Genomic DNA, 26,831 nt, shown 5'->3' with positions numbered 1-26,831 from the left:
CATATATTATTTTATTTTATTTTTTTTTATTTATTTTTTTTGAGATGGCACTTGCTCTGTTGCCCAGGCTAGAGCGCAGTGGTGCAGAGACGGTTCACTGCAGCCTTGACTCCCTGGCCTTAAGCAATCCTCCCGCCTTAGCCTCCCGAGTAGCTGGGACTATGCTATCCATGGCTCTGTCACCCAGCCTGGGACATGCCACCACATCCAGCTAATTTTTGTATTTTTTGTAGAGATGGGGTTTTGCCGTGTTGCTCAGGCTGGAATCACATACATACTACTTTGTATGCTACACTTTCCCATTTACTAATATATTTGTGAACATTTTAAATAAGCAATATTTTAAAGAGTTGTATTGTCTTTCATTTTATGAATGTACCAACTCAGTATCTTTTTTTTTTTTTTTTTTTAAGAGATAGGGCCTTGCTCTGTCAACCAGGCTGGAATGTAGTGGCACAATTATTGCTCACCACAGCCTCCAACTCCCAGGCTCAAGTGATCCTCCCACCTTAGCCTCCTGTGTAGGAATCCAACCCTATTTACAATACCCTATTGTCGGACATTCAGATGATTTCTATTTTTTAATATTATAAGCAATGCTATAAGCAGTGGAACAATCTTAGAGCTGAACATTTGCAAACGAGTATGATATTTCCATAGGAATTATTGGAAGTAGATTGCTTTGTTAAAGGGTATTCCAAACATTAAGGCTTTTAATACATACTGCCAAACTTATCCAGAAAAAGTGTACCAAGGCACGCAGCTGCAAAAATTCTATGAGAGCACCCTGGGAAACCTATATTTTCTTAGTTTTAAGGATATATGCCTGACCATATTCTTTAAGACTAACAGAAGAAGGAAAAAAAAAAAAAAAGAGTAGCTGGGACTACAGGTATGTGCCACCATGCCTGGCTAAATTTTTAAAATTTTTTGTAGAGATAGGGGTCTCACCATATTGCCCAGGCTGGTCTTGAACTCCTGGCCTCAAGTGAGCCTCCCACCTTGGCCTCCCAAAGTGCTGGGATCACAAGAACGAACCACTGCACTGGGTTGCTTTTGCACTTTTCCGTTACTCTTGGAGTGCAAGAATTTATTTTAGTGAGAGTGAAAGAACCCACACGAAGAGGCCCAGGACAACTCGGGTCTGATTCAGGTCTGACTGTGTCTTTGTTGACAATGAGCTCTGGACGGTCTGCAGGATTTTGTTGTTGTTGTTGTTGTTAGTGGTTATTTCCCTCCGAGGGTGATTTTATTTGCACCTTCTGCTGCTGCTTTTTTTGGGGGGGTTGGGGAGGGCAGGGACAGTCTTGCTCTGTTGCCCAGGCTGGAGTGCAGTGGCACGATCTCAGCTCACTGCAATCTCCGCCTCCCAGGTTCAAGTGATTCTCCTGCCTCAGCCTCCCGAGTAGCTGGGATTACAGGCATGCGCCAGCATGCCCAGTTAAATTTTTTGTAATTTTAGTAGAGACTGAGTTTCCCCATGTTGACCAAGCTGGTCTCAAACTCCTGACCTCAAGCAATCCACTCGCCTCAGCCTCCCAAAGTGCTGGGATTACAGGCGTGAGCCACCGCTCCCAGCCTGCACCTTCTGTTTCTGGCAAACTGCCCTCCACCCCCAATACATGTGATAACAAGATATTCAACCATTTAAATTTTTACTCTTTGGCTATTACTTAACAGTGAAACTGAAGTTAATTGCTCCTTCCAACCTGTGTTTATTTAGGTAATAAGGCTGGCTGCTTAAGTGCCGCTGTCTTGGCAGTGGGAACCTCTGGCACCTCGATCTTTGGCTGAAAAGTCCGGGCCTGCCCACACTTGGCCTTGGAGTGGCCTTAGCCCAGCCTTTGAGGCCTATTGTGTGGTTTTTCTCATCCTCTTATTAAGGAAATAGCAGAATCCCTGGAGCTCACCCGGAAAATGTAAACCACAGCGGGAAATGACGCACCACAGTGGATGCCCAGACAGGGGCACGTTCTAAAGCCTGGCGTCCTCAGGCCCAGCCCTTCGGGAAAAGCTCACTCCTGTCTCATGTAAAACTGCTGTTTTGCTGGTGTTCATTGTTCACCAGTGATGGTCACTTTCATATCTTCCTTTCAGTTTCTCTTCTACCGGATGAGGCATAAATTCTGATGGAGCCCACTTGCTGTAAGTCTTTCAGAAAAGACTTCGGGTTAGTCTCCTTCAAGATAAGACATCAGGCTGGGCGCGGTGGCTCATGCCTGTAATCCCAGCACTTTGGGAGGCCGAGGCAGGCGGATCACCTGCGGTCAGGAGTTCGAGACCAGCCTGACCAACATGGTGAAACCTCGTCTTTACTAAAAATACAAAAATATTAGCTGGACTTGGTGGTGTGTGCCTGTAATCCCAACTACTTGGGAGGCTGAGGCAGGAGAATTGCTTGAACCTGGGAGGTGGAGGTTGCAGTGAGCTGAGATCGAGCCACTGCACTCCAGCCTGGGCGACAGAGTGAGACTTGGTCTCAAAAAAAAAAAAAAAAAAGATAATTATCTCTTTAAAGACTCTATCCCCAGATAAGGTCACGTTCTGAGGTACCGGGAGTTAGGACTTCAGTATATGAATTTGGGGAGGACATAAGTTAGCTCATAACAGCCTTCAAGAGGGTCTCCAATGAGGCTCACCTCTTGGAATTCATGCGTTTGTGCAGCCTCCTCCCACCGTGAACCAGAGCTTGTGTGGGGGACCAATAGTGTATGGTAGAGGTGACAGCGTAAGGCAGAGGGGACAGCATATGGCAGAGGGGACGGCATATGGCGGAGGTGAGGGCGCATGGCAGAGGTGAGGGCACATGGCGGAGGTGAGGGCGCATGGCAGAGGTGAGGGCACATGGCAGAGGTGAGGGCACACGGGGGAGGTGAGGGCGTACGGGGGAAGTGAGAGCATATGGCTCCACCAGTTCTTTTGCACCACTTTCTCTGGGGGAAGCCAGCTGCCATGTTGTAAGTACACATAAGAGACCCACGTGGGGAGAAACTGACTTCTCCCACCAACAATCAGCACCAAACCACCCACCTATGAGTCAGTGCCCTTGCAAGTCCAGCCCTCAGGGGACTGTAGCCCCAGCCACCATCCGGGCTGCAACTTCCTGAAACCCCGTGAGACCCTGAGCAAGAACTGCCAGACTATACTATCCCTGAATTCCTGTCCCATAGTAATAAATATTTTGTTTTAAGCCATGAAACTTGGAGGTATTTTACTAGAAAATGAATTCACCTTTTGATATTTGAAGTGGGTTGCCAGGGTAATGAAATCCTCAAACTGTGGGGGTGACTTTGGGATCAGGCAGTGAGCACGAGTTGGGGGGACCTTGAGGGGTATGTTAGAGAAAACGTAAGGGCCTTGAAGAGAAACCTGGTATCTGTCATCTTGATGTGCTGAAGCCAAGTGCGTCTTCAGGGCAGAGCTTCCCAGCTTACCTGTGAGTGGACACAGACTCGCTGGAATGTGTCCCCTCAGGCCCCGCCAGTCCCCAGGCCGTTGATGCCGGCATTCAGTGGCATCTCTCTTTACCCCCTTTCCATATGGATGTAACTGTCTACGTGCTTGACGATGGGGCGGTTGGGAAGCTCTGTTCAATAGCAGAGTTGGGGGTGTGGCCGACACCGACCTCAGTGCCTGCCCTGATGCAGTTCAGTTGGGACCAGCTTAGGGCTTCATATACAGAACACTGCAGCACTGCTCTCCCTCCTCTGCACCCAGAGCTTGGAGGCTTTCTTGAGGCAGATGGGGGGACCCTCAAGTCTATGGAAATGCTCAGGAGTGTGTGTCCCACTGCGGTGCAGGGTACGGGAGTACTGACAGCCAGGCCTCGGGCAGCCCTGGGGGTGCTTATGAGGCAGGATGGAGTCACACCAATAACTTGCGGGGATCACACGCATGCCCCTACTTCTCCACCTTCTTCCTCTTGAACTTATTATTATTATTATTATTATTATTGTTATTTTGAGACGGAGTTTCACTCTTGTTGTCCAGGCTGGAGTGCAATGGCACGATCTCGGCTCACCACAACCTCCACCTCCCAGGTTCAAGCAATTCTCCTGCCTCAGCCTCCGGAGTGGCTGGGATTGCAGGCATGCGCCACCACATGTGGTTAATTTTGTATTTTTAGTAGAGACATGGTTTCACCATGTTGGCCAGGCTGGTCTCAAACTCCCGACCTCAGGCGATCTGCCTGCCTCGGCCTCCCAAAGTGCTGGGATTCCAGGTGTGAGTCACCACGCCCGGCCCCTCTTGAACTTATCCTACATATGACATACACGGAATAAAAAATGCAACAAGCCCTACATAACAAACCCAAACTGCCAAAAAACAAAACAAAACAAAACAAAAAAACCCGAGGATAGGGGGATAATTACAGCAGAAAAAGCATGTCAAGGGTTACTATCCCTACTCTGCCAAGAACTCATAAAATAAATCGATAAAGATCCCAACAGGAAAAAAAAAAAGGCAAAAGCTAGAGAGACAAGCTGTGCAAGTGCAAATACAATAACCACAAAAATATGAGGAAATGGCCAAGGTCATTCATAGTCAAAGAAAGGCAAAATAAAAACCACATTGAAGGACCATTTTCTCCCTCTTAAATTGGAAGCATGCAGAAAAATCATACATAAAGCTGCCAGCGTTGCAGGGAAACCAGTTATACATTCCTGTTGATACATATATATATATAAATTGATAGAATACGTTTTTGGAAAGAACTGTATGAAGAACTGTAAACATACTCACGCCGTCTTTTGGTATAAAACCTCTGGGAATTTATCTCAAGGAAGTAAGCCAGAAGAAAGGGAAAGCTACAAGCACAAGCTCATTACACATTATTTACAATACTTGAAAGTCAGAAAAAATGAAAAATATCCGGCCACCAGGGCACAGTTGCGTAAATTATTTGATGTGTCTCTTTAACAAGATATTAGGAAGTGCTCGGCATTGTTAGGATATTTTTGGCCACATGGAAAAACACACGTGATATAAGGTAAAGGAAAATAAGGCGGTCTGCAAATGGATCTGCTTAGAACTGCCATTACGTAAAACAGTTCTCAGCTCATACTCGACTTGGAGAGAAATCCAAAGAAAAAAAAAAAGTAAGAACCTTTTTAGCAGATGAGTAACATTTGTGGCTGAATCCTTTTCTCATTTCTGTTAAATATTATGAGGGTGTTTGTGCAGAACAATAAAAATGATGGTGATGATGATATTTTAGAAAGAACTGGAAACGCTCTTTTATAGCATCTCAGCACTAAAGCCACACTAAGCTGCTATAAAATCTAAAGTGGTCCCTGACCATGGAGAGACACTGGGTTTCACCACGTGTGTTCCAAGGGGGTATCCAGTCTAAAGCAAATGGGGTTTTGCCAGACTTTAACTTATAGGCAAGAGGAAAAATACACAAATCATCCTCTCAAACCGGATGTTCCAGGACTCACCACAAAGCTCCCTTACAGAGGTCTGCAGTGAAACCAACCCCTCGCCCTCACATAATTATCCCACCAAACTCCTGCCAGCTTCTAGGGTCAAGGATAAAGACCCTTTTCCCCTTGAAAGCAGTGAGGCTGAGCTGCAGTAGTAAATGGGGGCACAGAGCAGAGATCACACATGCACTGGCAGCCTGTGGCCCAGCTGCGCCCTGGAGGCGTGTTTTGTTTGGCTTCCACAGTGTTTTAAAAGTTGGAACATTTCACTTAGAAAAAAGAAAATCCAGATTTCCAGCATCCCATGAGGTTGGAAGCTGTGACACCAGGCCTACATTCCCAGTCTGTAACCAGACGATTATCCATCCTCGGGAGCTGAGTGTGGGCGCCTCACTTCAGAGGGGCTCTCATTCATTCCTGTGCCTCAAGATTCACGTGAGCACCCACTTTATGCTTGGCACTGCTCGAGTTGCTGGGAATTCCACAGACCAGTCCCTGCAGAGCTGCTCACCTCCTGGGGAGATGAACCACACACACATACCATGGTCTATCTCCATGCTGTGGAGAAAGTCCAATAAAAGGGTCGCCAGAGAGGGACTGCAGGGACGAAATGCCATGCTGGCCGGTGTCTGGAGAAACCTCTCTCAGATGACATCTGGGTTGATGTCTTGTGTGGCAGAGCCAGTCACACAAGATATGGGGTGAGCACAGTCCAGGTCAAAGGGACAGCTTGTGCAAAGGCCCAGGGGTATGAATAAAGGTGGAGTGCTCCAGAGGTAGTGAGAGAAGAGGCGTGTGCAGCAGGACCACAGCTGAAGACTGATGTATTCCAATTTCAGTGGGCAGAGTGGAGGGCTTTAAGCGGAGGTGTGATGTGCTCTGGTTTAATTTAAATAAAATCGTGGTCAGGCTCAGTGGCTCACGCCTGCAATCCCAGCACTTTAGGAGGCTGAGGCGGGAGGATCACTTGAGGCCAGGAGTTCAAGACCAGCCTGGGCAAAATAGCAAGACTTCATCTCCACCATGCCAGGCATGGTGGCATGCACCTGTAGTCCCAGCTACTCAGGAGGCTGAGGTGAGAGAATTGCTTGAGCCCATGAGTTGGAGGCTGCAGTGAGCCATGATGAATGCTTCACTGCATTCGCGGCCACAGCCAAAATGCCAGAGCCCTTCTCCTCCTGTGCTCCGTGGCACAAAAAGGCTGAAGGACAAAAATCAAAGGGTCCTGAGGATGCCCTGTTTATCTGGCCCTCGGCGTCACATGGAAGGCTCAGCTCTGACCTCACCATTCAGGTCAGTGCTAAGGGCATTTTCTCCTTGGCTCAGATAGACCATACATGAAGGCTTTAAACTGCACTTGGTGCATCACTGCATTCCAGCCTGGGTGATAGAGTGAGACCCTGTCTCCAACAATTTTTTTGAAATAAATAAATACAATCCCTCTGGCTGCTAAGTGAAGAGGGGAGGCAGCCTCGATGTCCAGGGGAGAGATGCCCAGAGGAGGCTGGGAGCAAAGTGGACAGATTAGAGAGGTGCCACCACGGGACTGCCCTGGGACTGTCTGCACATTCTCTGCAGACAGCAAACGCTCTGCCCATGGGACTGGTGAAGGGAGCGGACGGGTAGCAGGTAGGAGACGGGAGATCAAAAGAGTGTGCTTTTTCAGGTGGATGATATTAAAGCATGTTTAGACACGAGGGGTAAACTGATGATTCTCTGGGGAGAACAGGCCGAGTGCAGTTTAAAGCCTTCATGTACAGCTACAGTGGCCCGGCAATGGTCCCTTTCCCTAAGGCAGTAGCAGGCAGAAGGGAGGAGAAGGTGGAGACATTAAAGAGAGAGAAGAGCACAGCATCCAACTGAACACACACAGGTGTTGTTGGAACACACGCAGGTGTTATTGGCTCCTGGGCCAAGAAGCAAATGATTTCATAGCATTCAATTAGATGGAGAAAATGCACCAGCTCAGAGAGCCAAAGAGTTGTATTTCCGCACGCAGGCGTGGTTCTGCCCTTAGCACTGACCTGAACGGTGAGGTCAGAGCTGAGCCTTCCATGTGAGGCTGAGGACCTGGTGAACAGGTCACCCTCAGGGTCCTTTGATTTTTGTCTTTGAGCTTCTTTGTGCTGCAGAGCACAGGGCAAGAGGGGCTCTGGCATTTTGGCTGTGGCCACAAATGCAGAGAGAGCCTGGTCCTCACCCTTGCAAGTACGCCAAGGGCAATGGAAGGAAGTGCTTGATTGTGAGGGAGAAGGGCGAGCAGGCTTTTACTCTGTGAGCTGAAGCTTTTTACCCTGAACAGCCAAGCAAGGGGCACAGAGCAGAGTCACAGACTTTTCTTCGCAGTCCTTTCTACATCAGGGTTTCTGAGGGCGTTAACACTGCTGGCTGACCTCAGAATTCCTCCACTCTTCATGGAAACCTGTCTTTTAGGCCATGGGATCTCCTAACACTTTCTTTAATTACTTTTCCTTTTTTTTTTCTTTTAAGAGACAGGGTCTTTCTCTGTGGCCCAGGCTGGAGTGCAGAGGTGCGATCATAGCTCGCTGCAACCTCAAACTCCAGGCCTCAAGTGATCTTCCCGTGTCAACCTCCAGAGTAGCTGGGATTACACAGGCATAAACCACTGTGTCTGGTATACTTTTCCCTTTTAAATCCAACTCTCGGCCAGGCACAGTGGCTCACACCTGTAATCCCAGCACTTTGGGAGGCCAAGGCGGGTGGATCACTTGAGGTCAAGAGTTCGAGACCAGCCTGGCCAACATGGTGAAACCCCATCTCTACTAAAAATACAAAAATTAGCTGGGTGTGGTGGCAAGCACCTGTAGTCCCAGCTACTCAGGAGGTTGAGGCAGGAGAATCACTTGAACCCAGGAGGTGGAGTTTACAGTAAACGGAGATCACGCCATTACACTCCAGCATGGGCGACAGAGCAAGACTCTGTCTCAAAAATAAATAAATAAATAAATAAATTAAATCCAACACTCATCCACCATTCCTAGGAATGAAAGGCAGTGATCAACTGAACACAAACCATTTGACTTACAGATTTACCTGCTTGGCCAACTGAATTCTGCTCAAAAGAACAGCTGACAGGGATGTTACTTACTGCTGCTTCTTAAAACACATGCGACTAAGTTAGACCAGTAAGCCTGGGAAATGAGGTGCTTCTCTGCAATATTAAGAAATGGAGGCTGGGCGCGGTTGCTCATGCCTATAATTCCAGTACTTTGGGAGGCTGAGGCGGGCGGATCCCGAGGTCAGGAGGTCGAGACCATCCTGGCTAACACAGTGAAACCCTGTCTCTACTAAAAAATACAAAAAAATAGCTGGGCGTGGTGGTGGGCACCTGTAGTCCCAGTTACTCGGGAGGCTGAGGCAGGAGAATAGCATGAAACCAGGAGGCAGAGCTTGCAATGAGCTGAGATCGTGCCGCTGCACTCCAGCCTGGGGGACAGAGCAAGACTCCGTCTAAAGAAAAAAAGAAGAAATGGAAGCCAGGCGCGGTGGCTCACGCCTATAATCCCAGCACTTTGGGAGGCTGAGGCGGGTGGATCACCTGAGGTCAGAAGTTGGAGACCAGCCTGACCAACATGGTGAAACTCTGTGTCTACTAAAACTACAAAAATTAGCCGGGCATGGTGGTAGGCACCCGTAATCCCAGCTACTCGGGAGGCTGAGGCAGAAGAATTGCTTGAACCCAGAGGTGGAGGTTGCAGTGAGCCCAGATCATGCCACTGCACTCCAGCCTGGGTGACAGAGGGAGACTCTGTCTTAAAAAAAAAAAAAAAAAAAAAAAGGAGTGGGAGTAGGGGAACACAGAGCCCGTAAAGAAGACATAGATCCACAATGCCGTACACGATCCCTGTTCTGGAAAGGCATTCTTGAATATTACAAAGGTTAAGAATTAAAGAAAAAAAAGTGAAGCCCCTTTTTGCAGGAAGAAGTTAAAACACCAAGGGTCCCTCATCCAGCTAAGGAACCATATAATACAGGGAGCCCCTGCAGGGTGTTAGGAAGGGTAGTGACAGATTTGCCTTTAAGAAAGCTACCTGGGCCAGGCGCAGTGGCTCATGCCTGTAATCCTAGCACTGTGGGAGGCCAAGGCGGGCGGATCACCTGAGGTCAGGAGTTTAAGACCAGCCTGGCCAACATGGTACAACCCCATCTCTACTAAAAATACAAAAATTAGCCAGGCATGGTGGCAGGCGCCTGTAATCCCAGCTACTCCTGAGGCTCAGGCAGGAGAATCACTTGAACCCTAGAGACGGAGGTTGCAGTGAGCCGAGATTGCACCATTGCACTCCAGCCTGGGCAACAGCGGGAGACTCCATCTCAAAAAAAAAAAAAAAAAGAAAAAGAAAAAGAAAGAAACCTGAGGCCACTGTGCCGAGAAGGGCAAGCCTGGGAGTAGGGAGATGGCTGCAGTGGCCCAGCAATGGTCCCTTTCCCTAAAGCAGTAGCAGGGAGAAAGGAGGAGGGGGTGGAGACATTTAAGAGAGAGAACTGGACACACGCAGGTGTTATCAGGGAAGGAAGATGGGGTTCAGGAGCTCACAAGTCAACTTACTGGACCAGGACAGTGGGTAGTGTCATTAATGGACAATGGGGACCCACCCTCACACGTGCCTCTCTGCCCCATTTGGCTGCTGAGCCTGTCAGGACAGGAACGCTCATGCCCAGATCGAGTTAATGGCAGCGTATGCCCACACCAGCCTGCTTTTGCGGTCTGCCTGGGCTGCACTCCAATAGACCCTCCACCATTCTCGACACAAGGGCCTTCCCAGAACATGGCGCTTCGCATTTAGGAGGCAAATGTTCCAAATGGCTTTTTTTTGTTCTCTCTTGAGATCACCTGAGTTAAAGTGCACTTAGCTAACTTTTTGTTCAGTTTCTTTTTTTCAGGTCCAAGGTATTACTTAGGCATGCATTTCTTTTTTAAATTAATGTTGAATTTCACATGCATCCACACATACATTGTAGCAATTTAACATATTAAGGAGCTCATTTTAGATTTTGATCAATAAGCGCAGGTCCTTGGGCTGTTTCACAGCTGGGTCTGTTCTCTCCGGTAATACAGCAGAGAGAGATCAAGCTTTTTCACCTCCACAGATTGGAGTGTGATGGTTAATTTCACATGTCAATTTGACTAGGCTATGGCTCCCAATTTGACTTGACTATGCCTGGTCAAACACCAGCCCAGATGTTGCTGTGAAAGTGTTTTTAAGATGTGACTGACGTTGAAAGCAGTAGACTTTGAGTCAAGCAGATGAACTCCATCCCGTGGGTGGGCCTCATCTCATCAGATGAAGGCCTTGGAAGCAAAGACCGAGGTTTCCCTAAAAAGGAATCCTTCTCAAGGCTGCAACACAAAAGTTTTGCCTGAGTTTCCAGTCTGCTGTCCTGCAGGATTCAGATGTAAAACTGCAGCCTCAACTCTTCCCTGGGTCTCCAGCCTGCCAGCCTGCCTTACAGGTTTCAGACTTGCCAGCCCCTACCATCCTGTGAACTAATTCTTTAAAATCTCTCTCTCCATAGATACAAGCACCTGCACATCCTATCGGTTCTGTTTCTCTGAATCATATAGGAGGGCTTGATGAGTGAAGCGCTTAGTCCTACCATGGCCATCACCTCTAAGAATGACTTGCAGAGCCCTTCTTGGCACTGAATACCCAGCTACAGTCCAGCTCAGGGTGTTGCATCCACTCTTCTCTCTACCTGGACACTTGTCCCCAACTGGCTGCAGGCTCACTTTCTCACCTTCTCCAAGCTCAGCGTGCCCATCACTCCCTAAAATTGCACCTCTTTGCAGCAACCCCTGGCCTTCTCCACCTGCCCTTCCCCATGGATTTTTCTCCTTAACACTTATCCCATCTGCACATGACATGACATATGCACCCATTCATTATCTGATTTCTCACCACCTCCCCATCCACTGCTGGAACGTCAGCTCCATGAGGGTGTAGACCCTGTGTTGTGCCATTGATGACTCCCCCATGCTTAGAACAGGGCCCAGCGTACAGCAGGTGCTCAATAACTACTCAGTGTGGAATGACGGAACAACTGAGGGATTCAGGAATGTGGAGGAGAAAGAGCCCATGCATGGTGTGGCGGTTCCTCCCTGCCCTTGACTTTCCTTTTAATCCAGGCACTGCCCACTGGCATGGCTTCCTTTCTTGGGGAGCCAGGGCCCTAATCCACTCAGACGGCGCCCTAAGTATAACCCTACTGTGATGGTTAATAGTGAGTGTCAACTTGATTGGATTGAAGGATACAAAGTATTTCCTGGGTGTGTCTGTGAGGGTGTTGCCAAAAGAGATTAATGTTTGAGTCAGTGGGCTGGGAAAGGCAGACCCACCCTTAATCTGGTGGGCACAATCGAATCAGCTGCCAGCAAATATAAAGCAGGCAGAAAAATGTGAAAAGGAGAGACTGGCCTAGCCTCCAGGTCTACATCTTTCTCCTGTGCTAGATGCTTCCTGCCCCTGAACATCAGACTCCAAGTTCTTCAGTTTTGAGGCTTGAACTGGCTCTCCTTGCTCCTCAGCTTGCAGTCTATAGTGGGACCTGTGATCGTGTAAATTAATACTTAATAAACTCCCTTTTATGGATATATATAAAGGGGAGTTGGGTACTATTCTTAGTGTTTATGTCTTAAGTTCTTTTTTTGTTTGTTTGTTTTTCGTTTTTTGTTTTTTGTTTTTGAGACAGAGTCTTGCTCTTGTTGCCCAGGCTGGAGTGCAATAATGGCACGATCTCGGCTCACTGCAACCTTCACCTCCCGGGTTCAAGCAATTCTCCTGCCTCAGCCTCCCGAGTAGCTAGGATTACAGGTGCCCACCACCATGCCTGGCTAATTTGTGTAGCTTTAGTAGAGACGGGGGTTTCACATGTTGGCCAGGCTGGTCTTGAACTTCTGACCTCTTGATCCACCCACCTCCGCCTCCCAAAGTGCTAGGATTATAGGCGTGAGCCACTGCACCTGGACAGTTCTTGTTCTTTTACTTATTTATTTTTGGCAGATTACTGTTTACAAGCATTTATATATGTATATACGTATATATACGTATATACATATATATACACACACACACACACACGGAGTTTATTAAGTATTAACTTACACGATCACAAGACAGTGATTGTGTTAAGTATTGACTTCCACAATCATATAGGATATATATATATATACAGATAGGATACATATATATATATATATCTCCTATTAATTCTGTCCCTCTAGGGAATCCTGGCTAATACACATACAAAAGCACATACCGAAAGGGGGGAGCCACTCTGCCTCGGAGGAGCAGATGTCCCTTTCCTGGGTCCTCCTGCCGTAGATCGCAGAGTAGATGTTGAGGAACTTGGATTCATGGCAGTGCAGTTTCAGCTCCTGGTCTTCACACACGGTTTTGTTTTTTAATTCATCTGAAGCAAAAACAAAAATTGAAGGCACCATCAGCTTCCCCCAGAAGGAATTGGTGAGCTCTGTCCAAGTCCCACTGCTCATTTCCCCGGGGCTGCACCCCGAGAAGGGGGCAGTGGGGATGGCCTTGTGGGCTTATGCTGTCTGACCCCAGAAAACAAAGCCCTCTGCAGGAAGTGGGTGGGAAGTAACCTGTTGACAAGCGCAAAGACCCTGGGAATTATACTAAGGGGCAAATGGAGGAGAGGTGCCGGCGTTAAGGAGGCAGATGCATGGAGTTAGGTCCCAGGAAGGGCCTGGCTGGAAAGGAAGTTTCTCTCACTCACCATTTAAGGTCACACATTCCTTCACTAAAGGAGCCTTTTCTCAAATGTTGGCTTGGGATCCACATAGGTAAAGACAGACCAGAAATTACTTGAAAGAAGCATTAAGCTTCTTTCTCTCTCTGGAGAGAACCCAGTTAAACCTCACCTCCAGCCCCTCAACTGGCATCCCCGTGCATGTAGGTATTATTTATTTTAGTTTAGTTTTTTAGAGACAGGGTTTCACTCTGTTACCCAGGCTAGAGTGCAGTGGTGCAATCATAGCTCACTGCAGCCTCGAACTCTTGGGCTCAAACCTAGGCTCAAGCAATCCTCTCGCCTCAGTTTCTCCAGTACCTGGGAATATATGAATGCACACCATGCCCAGCTTACATTTATTTGTTTAAAAGACAAGAAAGAGGCCAGGCACAGTGGCTCACACCCGTAATCCCAGCATTTTGGGAGGGAGGCTGAGGCAGGAGGATCGCTTGAGCCCAGAAGTTGGAGACCAGCCTGGGAAACATAGCAAGGCCTCGTCTCTAATTAAAAAAAAAAAAAAAAAAAAAAAAGCAAGAAAGATGATATGATACCAAATCAAATCATTTCCTTTCCTAGGAAAGGGACAAAAGGCACAGCGTCAGTTAAGAATCCCTCTTTAGAGAAGCATGAAAAGTCTGCCCCAAATCTGGTAAATCCAGGAACAACTGACTGTCAAGGTGATGGTGCATTCTAGGTTAGGATGATTTGGACCAGGTAGTACTTTGTTCCCAAAGAATTCAGGGAAAAGTTTGTTTGTTTAATCTGCTTATCATAGTAAAATTTTTCTTTGCAATGTCGTACAAAGTTGGCATTATACGTGCACTGTTGAAGAAAACACAGTTTATTGTTTTTTGTTTTAAAGAATGTACTCCAAAACCATTTAATTAGTAAAAATGTTTAATAATGATTTGAATTTTTTTTTTTTTTTTGAGACAGAGTCTCGCTCTGTCACCCAAGCTGGAGTGCAGTGGCGTGATCTTGGCTCACTGCAAGCTCTGCCTCCCAGGTTCACACCACTCTTCTGCCTCAGCCTCCCGAGTAGCTGGGACTTCAGGCACCCGCCACCACATCCAGCTAATTTTTTGTATTTTTAGTAGAGACGGGGTTTCACTGCGTTAGCCAGGATGGTCTTGATCTCCTGACCTTGTGATCCACCCGCCTCAGCCTCCCAAAGTGCTGGGATTACAGGCGTGAGCCAAAGCGCCTGGCCAATGATTCGATTTTTTTAAAGTAGTAAGAGCTAACACTGTAGACACAAAAGACCGCATATGGTGTGATTCCACTTATATGAAGGATTCAGAAGAGGCAAACCTTTAGGGGCAGAATGTAGATGAGTGGGTATCTGAGGCTGAAGGTGAGGTCACAGAGTGACAGAAAATGGACACAAGGAAGCCTTCTGAGATGGTGGGAATGTCCCATGCTGGACTGTGGTCACGGTTGCACAACTCAGTAAATTCACTGAAAATCACTGGATTGTACACTTGAAAAATGTGAATTTTATGCTATGTAAATGATACCTCAATAAAGATATCTTTAAATAATGGTAGCTAACACGGCTGGGTGCGGTGGCTCACACCTGTAATCCCAGCACTTTGAGAGGCCGAGGCAGGCGGATCACCTGAGGTCAGGAGTTTGAGACCAGCCTGGCCAACATGGTAAAACCCCATCTCTACTAAAACTCCAAAAATTAGCCAGGCGTGGTGTTGGGTGCCTGTAATCCCAGCTACTATATTTTGCCCAGCAAAATACAAAGGGGACCACGGTCATTTATTTGCATATGTGGTTCTTATCCTTGCCAACATTTTGTAAAGAAAATTCTTTAAAAAATGCTAGCTCTACCCGAAATGCAAATCAAAACCACAGTGAGATACCATCTCACACCAGTTAGAATGGCCATCATTAAAAAATCAGGAAACAACAGGTGCTGGAGAGGATGTGGAGAAATAGGAACACTTTTACACTGTTGGTGGGACTGTAAACTAGTTCAACCATTGTGGAAGTCAGTGTGGCGATTCCTCAGGGATCTAGAACTAGAAATACCATTTGACCCAGCCATCCCATTACTGGGTATATACCCAAAGGACTATAAGTCATGCTGCTATAAAGACACATGCACACATATGTTTATTGCGGCACTATTTACAATAGCAAAGAGTTGGAACCAACCCAAATGTCCAACAACGATAGACTGGATTAAGAAAATGTGGCACGTATACACCGTGGAATACTATGCAGCCATAAAAAATGATGAGTTCATGTCCTTTGTAGGGACATGGATGAAACTGGAAAACATCATTCTCAGTAAACTATCGCAAGGACAAAAAACCAAACACCACATGTTCTCACTCATAGGTGGGAATTGAACAATGAGAACTCATGGACACAGGAAGGGGAACATCACACTCCGGGGACTGTTGTGGGGTTGGGGGAGGGGGGAGGGACAGCATTAGGAGATATACCTAATGCTAAATGACGAGTTAATGGGTGCAGGAAATCAACATGGCACATGGATACATATGTAACAAACCTGCACATTGTGCACATGTACCCTAAAACCTAAAGTATAATAATAAAAAAAAAAAACTAAAAAAAAAAAATAAAAAATGCTAGCTCTACCCTATCACCACTGTTCTGGAGTTTTCTACTTTGAAACGGCAACCACATAGCGGACAGGTGCATTTTTCAGCCAAACAAGCATTGGTGTTAACTGCAAACAGGAGTTAAATGGCAAGAACTGCTTGGGCTGTCATGGGCTGGCCTGGAGTGGGTGGGAAGACTGTCCACAGAGAACCTCTTCCACCCCAGCCTGTCACTCCTCTCACGTGCTCATGTTCTCCTTCCACTTTTCTTTCCTGGATTGGAAGTGCAGGCTGATTCCAGGTCCCAAACACACCTCAAGCCAGAGTTTTCCAAATTGTGATTTGAGGTTCATTCATGAGTCTTGAAATCATTAGTGAGTTGTAACCAGCAATTTTTGAAAATAAAGAATAGTTTAGAAAACAACAAAGGGCATCATGTGAAGAAAGTATAAACACTGTTTTGTAATTTAAACATTTCTTTTTCAGTTGTGTGTATATGAGTATGTGTTCCACTGGGCCAAAATGTGAAAATCTTTTCCTACCATGGGCTGCAATCACAATTTGAAAACGCCCACCTTAATTCCTGCAGAAAGACATGAGCTGTACACATTAGGGCCATGGCAGCTCGCTGGATCTTTGTATCCTGGCATCAATGATGCTAAGCTCCAAACTTAAAAAACGAAAGACAATAATTTCCAAATATAAATGCCACCTTTGTTTTTTTCTGTTTCTTTCTTTTTTTTTTTTTTGACAGGGTCTCACTCTGTCACCCAGACTGGAGTGCAGGGGGCATGATCTCGGCTCACTGCAACCTCCACCTCCCAGGCTCAAGCTATTCTCCTGCCTCAGCCTCCCGAGGAGCTGGGATTACAGGCCTGCGCCACCATGCCTGGCTACTTTTTGTATTTATAGTAGAGACAGGGTTTCACCATGTTGACTAGGCTGGTCTTGAACTCCTGACCTCAAATGATCCACCCACCTAGACCTCCCAAAGTGCTGGGATTACAGGCGTGAGTCACCATGCCTCGCCTAAACGCCATCTTTCTGTACCTTGTAAATTTCCATGACTTTGTACCAAAAGCAGAGAAGCAACAGTGAGACAAAATTTTGGACCACAGGAAGGAAAACTACAGAATCTCAAGAGGACCACCAGCTCTGCTGCTGGCAAACTTTGTTGCTATCCTTTCATCCATGAGGACGGGAACATTCAAGATGAATGAAAGGCTCGCGGCAGAAGCCAGCCTACAGATGCTCACAAAATCCCCATCCTGCCCTGGCAGTTTAACACACAGGAAGAACCTCCACGAGGAAGAAAAATGAAAATGGTGACTAAGCAAATGTCTCGAAGTCCCTTTACCCACTCACTGGAATCTTAATTCAACAGCTTAAACTTAGAGCCAAGGCAAGTTTTGTTTTCTTTCTCTAGATAAAAGACCGCTAAGTCTGACCCCAATGTCGGAAGGTTCGATTCTTTTTGGTGAGTCATATCCGCACTGGCATTTATATGCAGTTTATGAGTAGATGCTAAATCCCACCAACAACAAAATTTTGCCTGACTTCAAAGGCCCAGAGTGAACGATGGCCTTTGATGCAGAAAAGAGGGCTTGGACAGAAACACCAAAAGAGCCAAAGTCCCCTTCCAACCATAAGAACTCAGAAAAATGTTAAGAATGTCTTCCAGTGGCAGAGCTGGCACAGAAAGAGGATGGGAGAAGGCAGGACAAAAACAAGCTTTATCTCCACAAATTGGAAACTTTTTAAATGGAAGTCTTTTTTTTTCTTTTTTTATAAATCAAAATTTTTAAAAGTTAGAAGAGGTTTTTTTTGTTTTGTTTAAGGCATGTCATGAAACGCATTTATTAGCCACATCTCTTTGATTTATTAAAGCCCATTCATTAAAGGTAGCCTTGATGCCAACAAAACCCTCCCAGAGTAATGCAACACCCACATGCAAGGCCTCCAGTGATTTCGTCCCCAGATTATGGGCAAATCATCTCCTGGAACGGAGAGGCCTGTGCGTGTCACATTACATACTGAGGGTGACTGTCGTGTTATGTTGAGTCACTTGGTTCCTTGGGAATGTGCTAATTCACTGTCACATAAGAGTGACATTTCTGGATTATAAAAAATTAGGAAACTACTAACATCATTGCTACTTTTCTTAGAAGACTAGAATTTGTTTTAGAGCTGGGTGAGAGTTCTCAATTGGTCTCAGATTAGAGAAGGTGTGGGTAGCCTTCCAGAAGTGGGTTGCCAACTCTCCTGGGAGTTTAGATGGGGAGGACGGCAGGGGCCTGGGAAGGTAGAACCATGACTCTGCTTAAATGACAAGAGCAATGAAATCTCTGCCTCCTCATTTTATTAGGTTGGTGCAAAAGTAATTGTGATTTTTGCCATTAAAAGCAATGGGCAAAAACCGCGATTATTTTTGCACCAACCTACAAATGAGAGGGTTATGTGAGTCATTCTGTTTCTCTTCGATACAACAGTCACAAAAGCACATCACTGCTGAGACCAGCTCGGTCGGGGAGATCCTAACCCAGCAGCGCTAGAGGAATTGAAGACACACACACAGAAATATAGAAGTGTGGAGTGGGAAATCAGGGGTCTCACAGCCTCTAGAGCTGAGAGCCTCCAACAGAGATTTACCCACATAAATCATCACAGCAAGCCAGTGATAAGCATTGTTTCTATAGATTATAGATTAACTAAAACCATTCCTTATGGGAAATAAAGGGATGGGCCGAAATAGAGGGATGGGCTCTGGCTAGTTACCTGCAGCAGGAGCATGTCCTTAAGGCACAGATCACTCATGCTACTGTTTGTGGTTTAAGAATTCCTTTCAGTGGTTTTCCACTCTGGGTGGGCCAGGTGTTCCTTGCCCTCATTCCGGTAAACCCACAACTTTCCAGCATGGGCATCATGGCCATCATGAACATGTCACAGTGTTGCAGAGATTTTCTTTATGGCCAGTTTTGGGGCCAGTTTATGGCCAGATTTTGGGGGGCCTGTTCCCAACACATCACCAGCCACCTTTCAAAGGTGGGCAGAGGAAGGATCTGCCGCGATGGGAGTATTTTATTACTGACATTGCATACAATTGCCAGTGCACAGTGCTGTTGAAATGTAGTCACTTTTATTTATTTTTATTCTTTCTTTCTTTCTTTAGTAAATAAATCTCACCCTGTCATATGGAGTTGGAGTGCGGTGGTGAGCTCATAGCTCACTGTAACCTCAAACTCCTGGGCTCAAACAATCCTCCCGCTTTAGCCTCCCAAGTGGCTAGGACTGCAGGTGCCTGCCATGATGCTCTGCTAATTTTTTTTTTTTTTTTTTTTTTTTTTTTAGAGATAGGGTCTCCCTATGTTACCCAGGCTAGTCTCTAATTACTGGCCTCAAATGATTCTCCTGCCTTGGCCTCCCAAAATGCTGAAATGACAGGCATGACTATATCCTTTAGTCATTCATATCTTTAGCAGAGTGACTTGAATCAGCTTATTGAAATAATAGCTACCAACTGCTGAGCTCAACTCCATGGTCCTGGCTAGAGTGTTACATACAACACTGTGTTTTCACAGTCTTATAACAGCCCTATGCAGAAGAGACATAATCCCATGTTACAACTGAGTCCTAGAAAGTGTCCCTACACTGCCCAACACACAGCAGATACACAGCAGAAAGAAATATGAACCCAGAACTGCCTAAATCCAAGCCTCGCTGAAACCTGCATTTCCTGAAAGGATGCAATTTGGGAGGCGAGGTTTTGAGGAAGGAAGCATAGTGCACATTAGGGAAAAGAAGGTTCCAGTGAGCCTTGCTGGTAAAATAGCTTTCCGTAAAGACAAACAAATAAACCCAATCAGCAGCATTTGCCAGTTTCCCTGGTGTAAATATTCCCACTGTGGCAGATTCCACAGAACACAGGCAGAGCTGGTAAGACATGTGCATAACCGGCTCTCACCATAAGAACTGGCTCCGCACACCACAGGGTGCAGCAGTGCAGCCTTTGGACAGTCACAGTGTGCTGCCCAGACTGGAACTGGGAAGTGAGGAGAAGAGCCTCAGGAGGTGTGAGAGATGCAGAAAGAGAGGCAGAAGGTGTGGAGACAATCTCACTTCCACCTCCTAAACAGCAGTGCTCAGGTTTCTGGTGTTCAGGTTACACAGGGGCTCTGCCTCTCATCTGCTCTCTATGGGGCAGCCAGAGGGGCCTTATGACTTCATCACAGCACCTTCCCTGCTTAAATGCTGCCCTATAGATAGAGCCCCAACTCCTTCCTTGGCTCTGAGGACTCAGGATCCCTACTCCGGCTCCCCAGCTGGTGCTCTCTCCTGCTGTCTTGGTGCTGTGCTCCTACCCTGTGACTGGCTGTGCCAATGCACCTGCAACCCCCAGCCACAGGCTTCTGTATGGAGCACTCTTTCTGCGCCCTCCATCCCTGCAGTTCTCAGCTCCATCATCACTTGCTCCAAAAAGACTCCACTGAACCCCCAGTCGAGGCCAATTCCTCCTATGAGGCTGGGCACGGTGGTTCATGCCTGTGATCCTAGCACTTTGGGAGGCCAAGGCGGTCAGATCACCTGAGGCCAGGAGTTCAAGACCAGCCTGGCCAACATGGTGAAACCCTGTCTCTACTAAAAATACAAAAATTAGCCAGGTGTGGTGGTGCCTGCCTATAATCCCAGCTACTCAGGAGGCTGAGGCAGGAGAACTGCTTGAATCCGGGAGGCAGAAGTTGCAGTGAGCCAAGATTGAGCCACTGCACTCCAGCCTGGGCGATGCAGTGAGACCCTATCTCAAAAAAAAAAAAAAAAATTCTTCTATGAGCTGCTCGCATAGTACCAATGTGTCTCTCCATGAAGCCCTGACCCTACCTGGAATCTTGCACATATTTGTGTGAAACTCACAGTGAATATCAGGCCCCACAGGACTGGACAATCTGGTTACCAAGGACGTGCTCACCTGTGTCTCCCCAGTGCTGAGCACAGGACCTGGCCCCTGCTGGGTGAACATTTGCTCTGTGAATACATATTAAGCACGTACTGCTCTGGGGCAACAATGCTGAACCACACAGAGTTCCCGCTCTCATCATGCTCACAATCTGATGCAGTGTGTGTGCAAATCACACACAAGCCACAAATAAGGTAAATCCAAATGATGATGCTGCTATGAAGAAAATAAAATAGGATGCTGTGATAGAGAGGAACGGCAGGATGAGAGAAAGAGGTTTTTTGTTGTTGTTTTTTGGGCAGAGAAAGTCTCTCGAAAGGTGCTCTTCGGGGTGGAAATTACAGAAGGAGAAGGAAGCAGCTGTGTGAAGATCTCAGGAATGCTTGCTGGGTGAAGGAAGGTTGAGAAATACCCTGGAGGGGTGTGGACACCACCCACAATAGAACTGCCATTCAGAGAATCTCTGCGGGATGTGAGTTCTCTTCATATTCCACTCCTGTGCAAAGTAGGGGCTTCATAAGTATTTGCTGAAATGATATGAATAAACCAGACGAAACCTCACACGATAGTCATGGGGCTGTGGCTCTGCGCTGACTCATCCGAGGTTTGGTCAATTTTACAAAGGTCATTTGACTTCTCTTAGAGGCTGGTTTTTCTCAACTTATTATGAAACATTTCAAATGTATAGAAAATATGAAAGAATATCACAACCAGCAGTCATATTCCCACCACCTCAGATCTCCAATTGTTAACATCTTGAACGAGGGCTTTTTTTTTTTTTTTTTTTTTTTTGAGACGGAGTCTCACTCTGTCACCCAGGCTGGAGTGAAATGGCACGATCTCAGCTCACCGCAACTTCTGCCTCCCGGGTTCAAGCGATTCTCCTGCCTCAGCCTCCCTACTAGCTGGGACTACAGGCATGCGCCACTATGCCCAGCTAATTTCGTATTTTTAGTAGAGACGGGGTTTCTCCATGTTGGTCAGGCTGGTCTCAAACACCCGACCTGAGGTGATCTACCTGCCTTGGCCTCCCAAAGTGCTGGGATTACAGGCATGAGCCACCGCGCCCAGCCAAGGGCCACTTTTTAAAGGGCAATATTTTACACCATGGAAGGAGGGAAGTGGAGAACAGAAAAGAAAAGAAGGCAAAGCTAACGGCAGTCAAGGGTGTCTTCAAGGTCATGCATGACACAGTCATCTGTGAGATTCAGCAGTTGGAGGGAAGGGAGGAAGAACACTGAGATCTTGATGTGATTTCCTGAGTCTGTTGACTGAGGCAGGAGGTGATCCCAACGCCTGCAGGCGGAGGGAGGGTGGAGAGGGGTCACGAAGGGAGTTCAGGCGGTTCTGAGTGGCTGGGCCTGCTTGTAGGTATTTGCGATTGTCTGTACATGTGGGTGTGTGTGAGCATGTATGATAGTGTGAGTGAGTGTGACAGCTTGTATGCATTTGAGTGTGTATAAGGGGGTATAAGGTTGTGTTTGTGTGTGCCTGTGTGATGATGATGTCTATTATGAGAGGTGTATGTGAGGAGCGTCTATTATGTGCTGTGAGAGAGTGAATGCCTTTGCATGTGCTATATTAGAAGAGCACAGGGCAGTTCCAACATATCTGGGTGCTGGCAGGGAAGGGGTTTGACAGAAGCCTGCATATCTGCTGAAGAGATCGGGGGGTTTCTCCCCAGATGTGTAGCTGAGACCATACCGTAGTACAAGTATGACCTGACCTCTCCCCACATAAGTCTGGCACCTAGGCCACCAGGGTCCTGGGGAATGCTGGGCCCCAGGGCGGGAGCTAACAGACAACAAAATGCAAAAAGTGAAAACAGTTGTGTTGGGTGGCAGGGAGGAGGTTTAAAAATGCTTAACTTGACCAGTCGTGGTGGCTCATGTCTGTAATCCCAGCACTTTGGGAGGCCAAGACGGGTGGATCACCTGAGGTCAGGAGTTCAAGACCAGCCTGATCAACATGGCAAAACCCTCTCTCTACTAAAAATACAAAATTAGCCAGGCGTGGTGGTGCACGCCTGGTGTAGTCCCAGTTATTCAGGAAGCTGAGGCAGGAGAACTGCTTGAACCCGGGAGGCAAAGGTTGTGGTGAGCTGAGATTGCGCACTGCACTCCAGCCTGAGCAACAAGAGCGAAACTCTGTCTCAAAAAAAAAAAAAAATGCTTAACTTCTCATTTTTTGGTTAAACGCACTGCTATCGTTTCTTTGCAACAAGGTGTGCAAGAACCTCTAATGCCACAGCGACCTATGATTTATCTCAGGCAGGCTCTTGGCGCCTGGAAGTGTGACCCACTCACGGAAGATGGATTATTTTTGGCCATCACAAAGCTGATGCGTGTTAGAAATGGCAAAAGTCAATGGAGAAAAGAACAAGAATCAGAATAAAAGGGAATGCTCCAGCCATATCCCCTCTCATTCTCCTGGGGAACAAGGAGCCCCTGCCGTGGGTGAGGGTGGGAGGAGCCGGTTCTTAAAGATCTGAAGCAGTGGGTGCAGATGGCAAGTGGGCCACTGGGCCTCAAGGAAAAACAGGCAGCCCCTCAATCTCAGCACAAGACACTTCTGAAAAGCAGAGCCAGCTCCTCACTTTGAGGAATAGCAATTGCAGTCTCTCACCACACCTGAGAGTTGTAGCATCAGTACAACTGAGTTTTACATATTGGAAAGGATTTTTAAAATTCAGGCATTTGTAAGAAAATGAAGGCATGTGCAGACTCACACAAAATCTCTCTCTCTCTCTCTCTCTTTCTTTCTCTCTCTGTCTCTAAAAAACTGGGTAGGATGGAGCCCAATGTTTCTATTAATGAGTTTCAAAGTTGGACAAATGCCAACGGGCAGAGAATTTTGACCAGGAGTGTGAAGGAAACGAGAACCACACCCCAAACACACTGTCCCCCTCCGAAGTTACTTACTAGGTTGGCATTTAAAGGAGACCAGGAGGTATTTACTGCTTCCTGGACAAAGGTCAGGTCCAAAAACACGGCTATTGACCAGGAGGTGGCAGGCCCGCTGGTTCTGGCATTCGTCCAGCACCTTCTAGAAGGAGAGGGTAGAAAAGGGACAGGCTTGAAAACTGCTCACAGTGACTGCCAGACCTGAACCTGGGCTGCTCTGGGCTCTGCAAAGGGAAGGACGCCTCCCGACCTGGCCAAGCTGTGTCTAAGGCCGAAGAGCATACACGCGGGTCATTGGGTTAGCTCCCTGTCTCCCTGCTCTTTCTCCTGAAAAGAAACCTGATCCAATAGTGCCAGGCTCCCGGGAAAACTAGCCTCTGATCCGCCACTACTGGTGCGGCTGCTGACACTTTCAGCAAAGACACTGACTGCCGAGGCTCCAGGGGGTGCAAGCGAGGTCAGAGTACTTTCAGATATTGGGGTGCAGGGGACTTCAAGGTCGCCTTCGAGTGGGGTCCCCTAGCTTTAAGCTGAGAGAGCTGTCACCATCAGGATTCATAGTCCCGGCGTTTCATCCTTAAACAGCCCCGCACAGGACACAGGAGAGCTGTGCATCGGGGAGCCCTTGGGGACCCAAACCCTTTCCAGCTTATGAACCATCCACAGGCCAAAAAATAAAAATTACAAAGCTGATTCCCACCCTCATCAAACTCAAGAGGATGGGACCCACTTCTCCCTCAGGGAGCAGTTTTCTTAGTGGAATATTCAGACTTTCTGTTGAGCATTGAGAGTAAAGTCTTTCCTTCAAATCTCAGTCTCTCTCTCTCTCCTGATTTTTGCAGGCAGCTCCTTCGTTTTTAAGGCATCTGCTCTGTGGAAGCTCACAGAACGCCCTCCGCCAGGTCCTGTTAAGGCTCAGCTTTTTGCTGCTGTTCTCTGGGTCCTCGTTCCCAAATGGAACAAGTCCTGCCTGTGATAAACACAGAGGTCCTGAACTTGGGTCTGGTTAAAACAAAAAGGACATCAAGTACAGTTAAAAAAAAAAAAAAAAGTTCCCAAGAATCTGCTTATTACTTTAGGTCTGAATTTAGTGCAGACACATGAGCCTCTCTGAGTCACCATGTTCTAATAGGAGCTCGTGGAATATCTCCGTGAAGAATGCTGGCCCTGCCAGGTATCCCCCGTTCTCTCAGGGGCCCAGCAGATGTGTCTCAATCAGGAAAAAATACCCGAGAAACTCCTCAGACCCCAGAAGGTGCAGCTTTCAGATGACTGCATGTGGCATGGCCAAAGGTCATGGTGAAATGACTCGGCCCACAGATGTCACCAGAGGGCTCCACTGTTACAACCACAGAGCAGACCCCAGGGCAGGGCTATTTCCAAATTATGTCATGAGCTGGCAAATGCAGAGGGGGGACTTCCTGTTGACAGTCAAGGGATGGATCAGCTGTGGTCTCCTGTGCGGACATCTCCCCATGTTAAGCAACCTCCCTCTGAGGAAGCACCTTGCCTGGGCTCCGCGTGCAGCTTAAAAGACACAAAATAAGGCTGGGCGCAGTGGCTCATGCCTGTAATCCCGCATTTTGGGGGGCCAAGGTGGACAGATCACCTGAGGTCAGGAGTTCAAGACCAGCCTGACTAACATAGTGAAACCCTGTCTCTACTAAAAGTACAAAAATTAGCCAGGCGTGGTGGTGGGCGCCTGTGATTCCAGCTACTTGGGAGGCTGAGGCAGGAGAATGGCTTGAACCTGGGAGGCAGAGGTTGCGGTGAGCCGAGATTGCACCATTGCACTCCAGCCTGGGCAACAAGAGCGAAACTCCATCTCAAACAAACAAACAAAAAAGACACAAAAGTAAAGGACTTCTTGACCTCTGGTTGAAAGAGTAGCACATGGGGATGTTTCTGGCAAACAAACCCTCCCAACAACATCAGAACTGTGTTCACAAATGCTAACCTGTCGGCCTGGTTATAGAACATCCTCTTCCCTCAGGGGTATCTGGCAGAGGCAGGTACCCATGGAATGGTGCAGGTGGTGCCCATGCTCTAGTGTATGCCAAGAGTTCCTACTTTTACAAAGTAGCCACTTTTAAAAAATGTTGGTACTGGCCAACATTCCTTTCATGCACCCAGGAGGGCAGCAGGTAGCCTGGGATCCAAGGATGGATGGCCAGGGCAGGTGGCTGAGAAATGAGGGTGGGTCAAGAGGGATGTAGCTCCTGGGGTGGCGCCCAACGGAGAGAATTAGGGGTAGGGTGGTTGCTATGGCTGGAATGTTTATCCCCGCCAAAACTCACATTGAAATGTAATTGCTGCTGTAACAGTAACAGTATTAACAGGTGGAGTCTTTAAGAGGTGATTAGACCATCAGGCCTCCACCCTCATGAATGGATTAATACTGTTTTTTTTTGTTTGTTTGTTTGTTTGTTTTTTCTCAGGAGTAGGTTGTTAGAGTGGCACTAGGGTTGTTATAAAAGGCAAGTTGGCCCTCTCTCCTTCTCTTGCCCATTCCATTCTTCTGCCACATGAGTACCAGCGTTCTCCAACCCCCTAGAGGATGTAGTGTTCAAGGAGCCATCCTGGAAGTAGAGACACCAAACTTGTGGTGCCTTGCTCTTGGACTTTCCGACCTTCAGAACAGTGAGAAATCAATGTCAGTTCCTTATGAATTACCCAGGCTCAGGTATGCTGTTATAGCAGCACAAAAAGGACTAAGACAGTGGAGCACACAGGGAAAGCAACTTCTTGTCTCCTGAAGAAACATGTTGTCTCTCCTCAAGGTATAGAAACCATGTCATGGGAAGTCATTCAAACACATTCATTTTGGCTACTCAATTGGTGTGTTTCACCAATCACCTAAATACCCAGATACTACCATGCTTGGAGTGGAAGCAAGGGATGGTGTGAGAAATAGAAAAATTCTTACATCATCACATTAGTTTTGCATCTCCTGTTTGGGCCTTAGGGAGAGCTACACAGCATTAAAGCTACTCTTATTTCTCCTTAGTTCTAGCAAATTTATCTTTATCTGTATTTCCTATGGTCGACAAAATCAAACAGACTTCCAATTTTCCACCTGCTCTAAACTCCCTGCTTTAAATGTATTCATATGGAAATTGGGAGGCATAAAAAAAATCCAAGGCCAAGTGACTCAGTAATCCTGGTCAACTACTTATATATGTTAGGGGCCAGGGATGGTCAA

At 47.1% G+C, this 26,831-nt stretch overlaps 1 protein-coding gene across 5 annotated transcripts in view; it reads right to left on the bottom strand.

The window, feature by feature from the left end:
- EVA1C (eva-1 homolog C) overlaps positions 1-26,831 on the bottom strand; it is a 114,779-nt gene that overhangs the window by 35,665 nt on the left and 52,283 nt on the right. For 4 of the 5 annotated variants that reach the window (XM_030806110.1, XM_030806111.1, XM_030806114.1 and 1 more), the window contains exons 3-4: positions 23,648-23,771; positions 12,705-12,857 (exon numbers count right to left, since the gene is read on the bottom strand). In XM_030806110.1, coding sequence (XP_030661970.1) covers positions 12,705-12,857; positions 23,648-23,771 — 277 coding nt within the window. The remainder of the gene's footprint in view (positions 1-12,704; positions 12,858-23,647; positions 23,772-26,831) is intronic. The other variant, XM_030806112.1, reaches the window with a different exon arrangement.

This window comes from Nomascus leucogenys, chromosome 25 (genome assembly GCF_006542625.1).
Source record: "Nomascus leucogenys isolate Asia chromosome 25, Asia_NLE_v1, whole genome shotgun sequence".
Taxonomy (NCBI): domain Eukaryota; kingdom Metazoa; phylum Chordata; class Mammalia; order Primates; family Hylobatidae; genus Nomascus; species Nomascus leucogenys.
The sequence above is the reverse complement of the archived record's forward strand: the minus strand, read 5'-3'. Positions and strand labels throughout refer to the sequence as shown.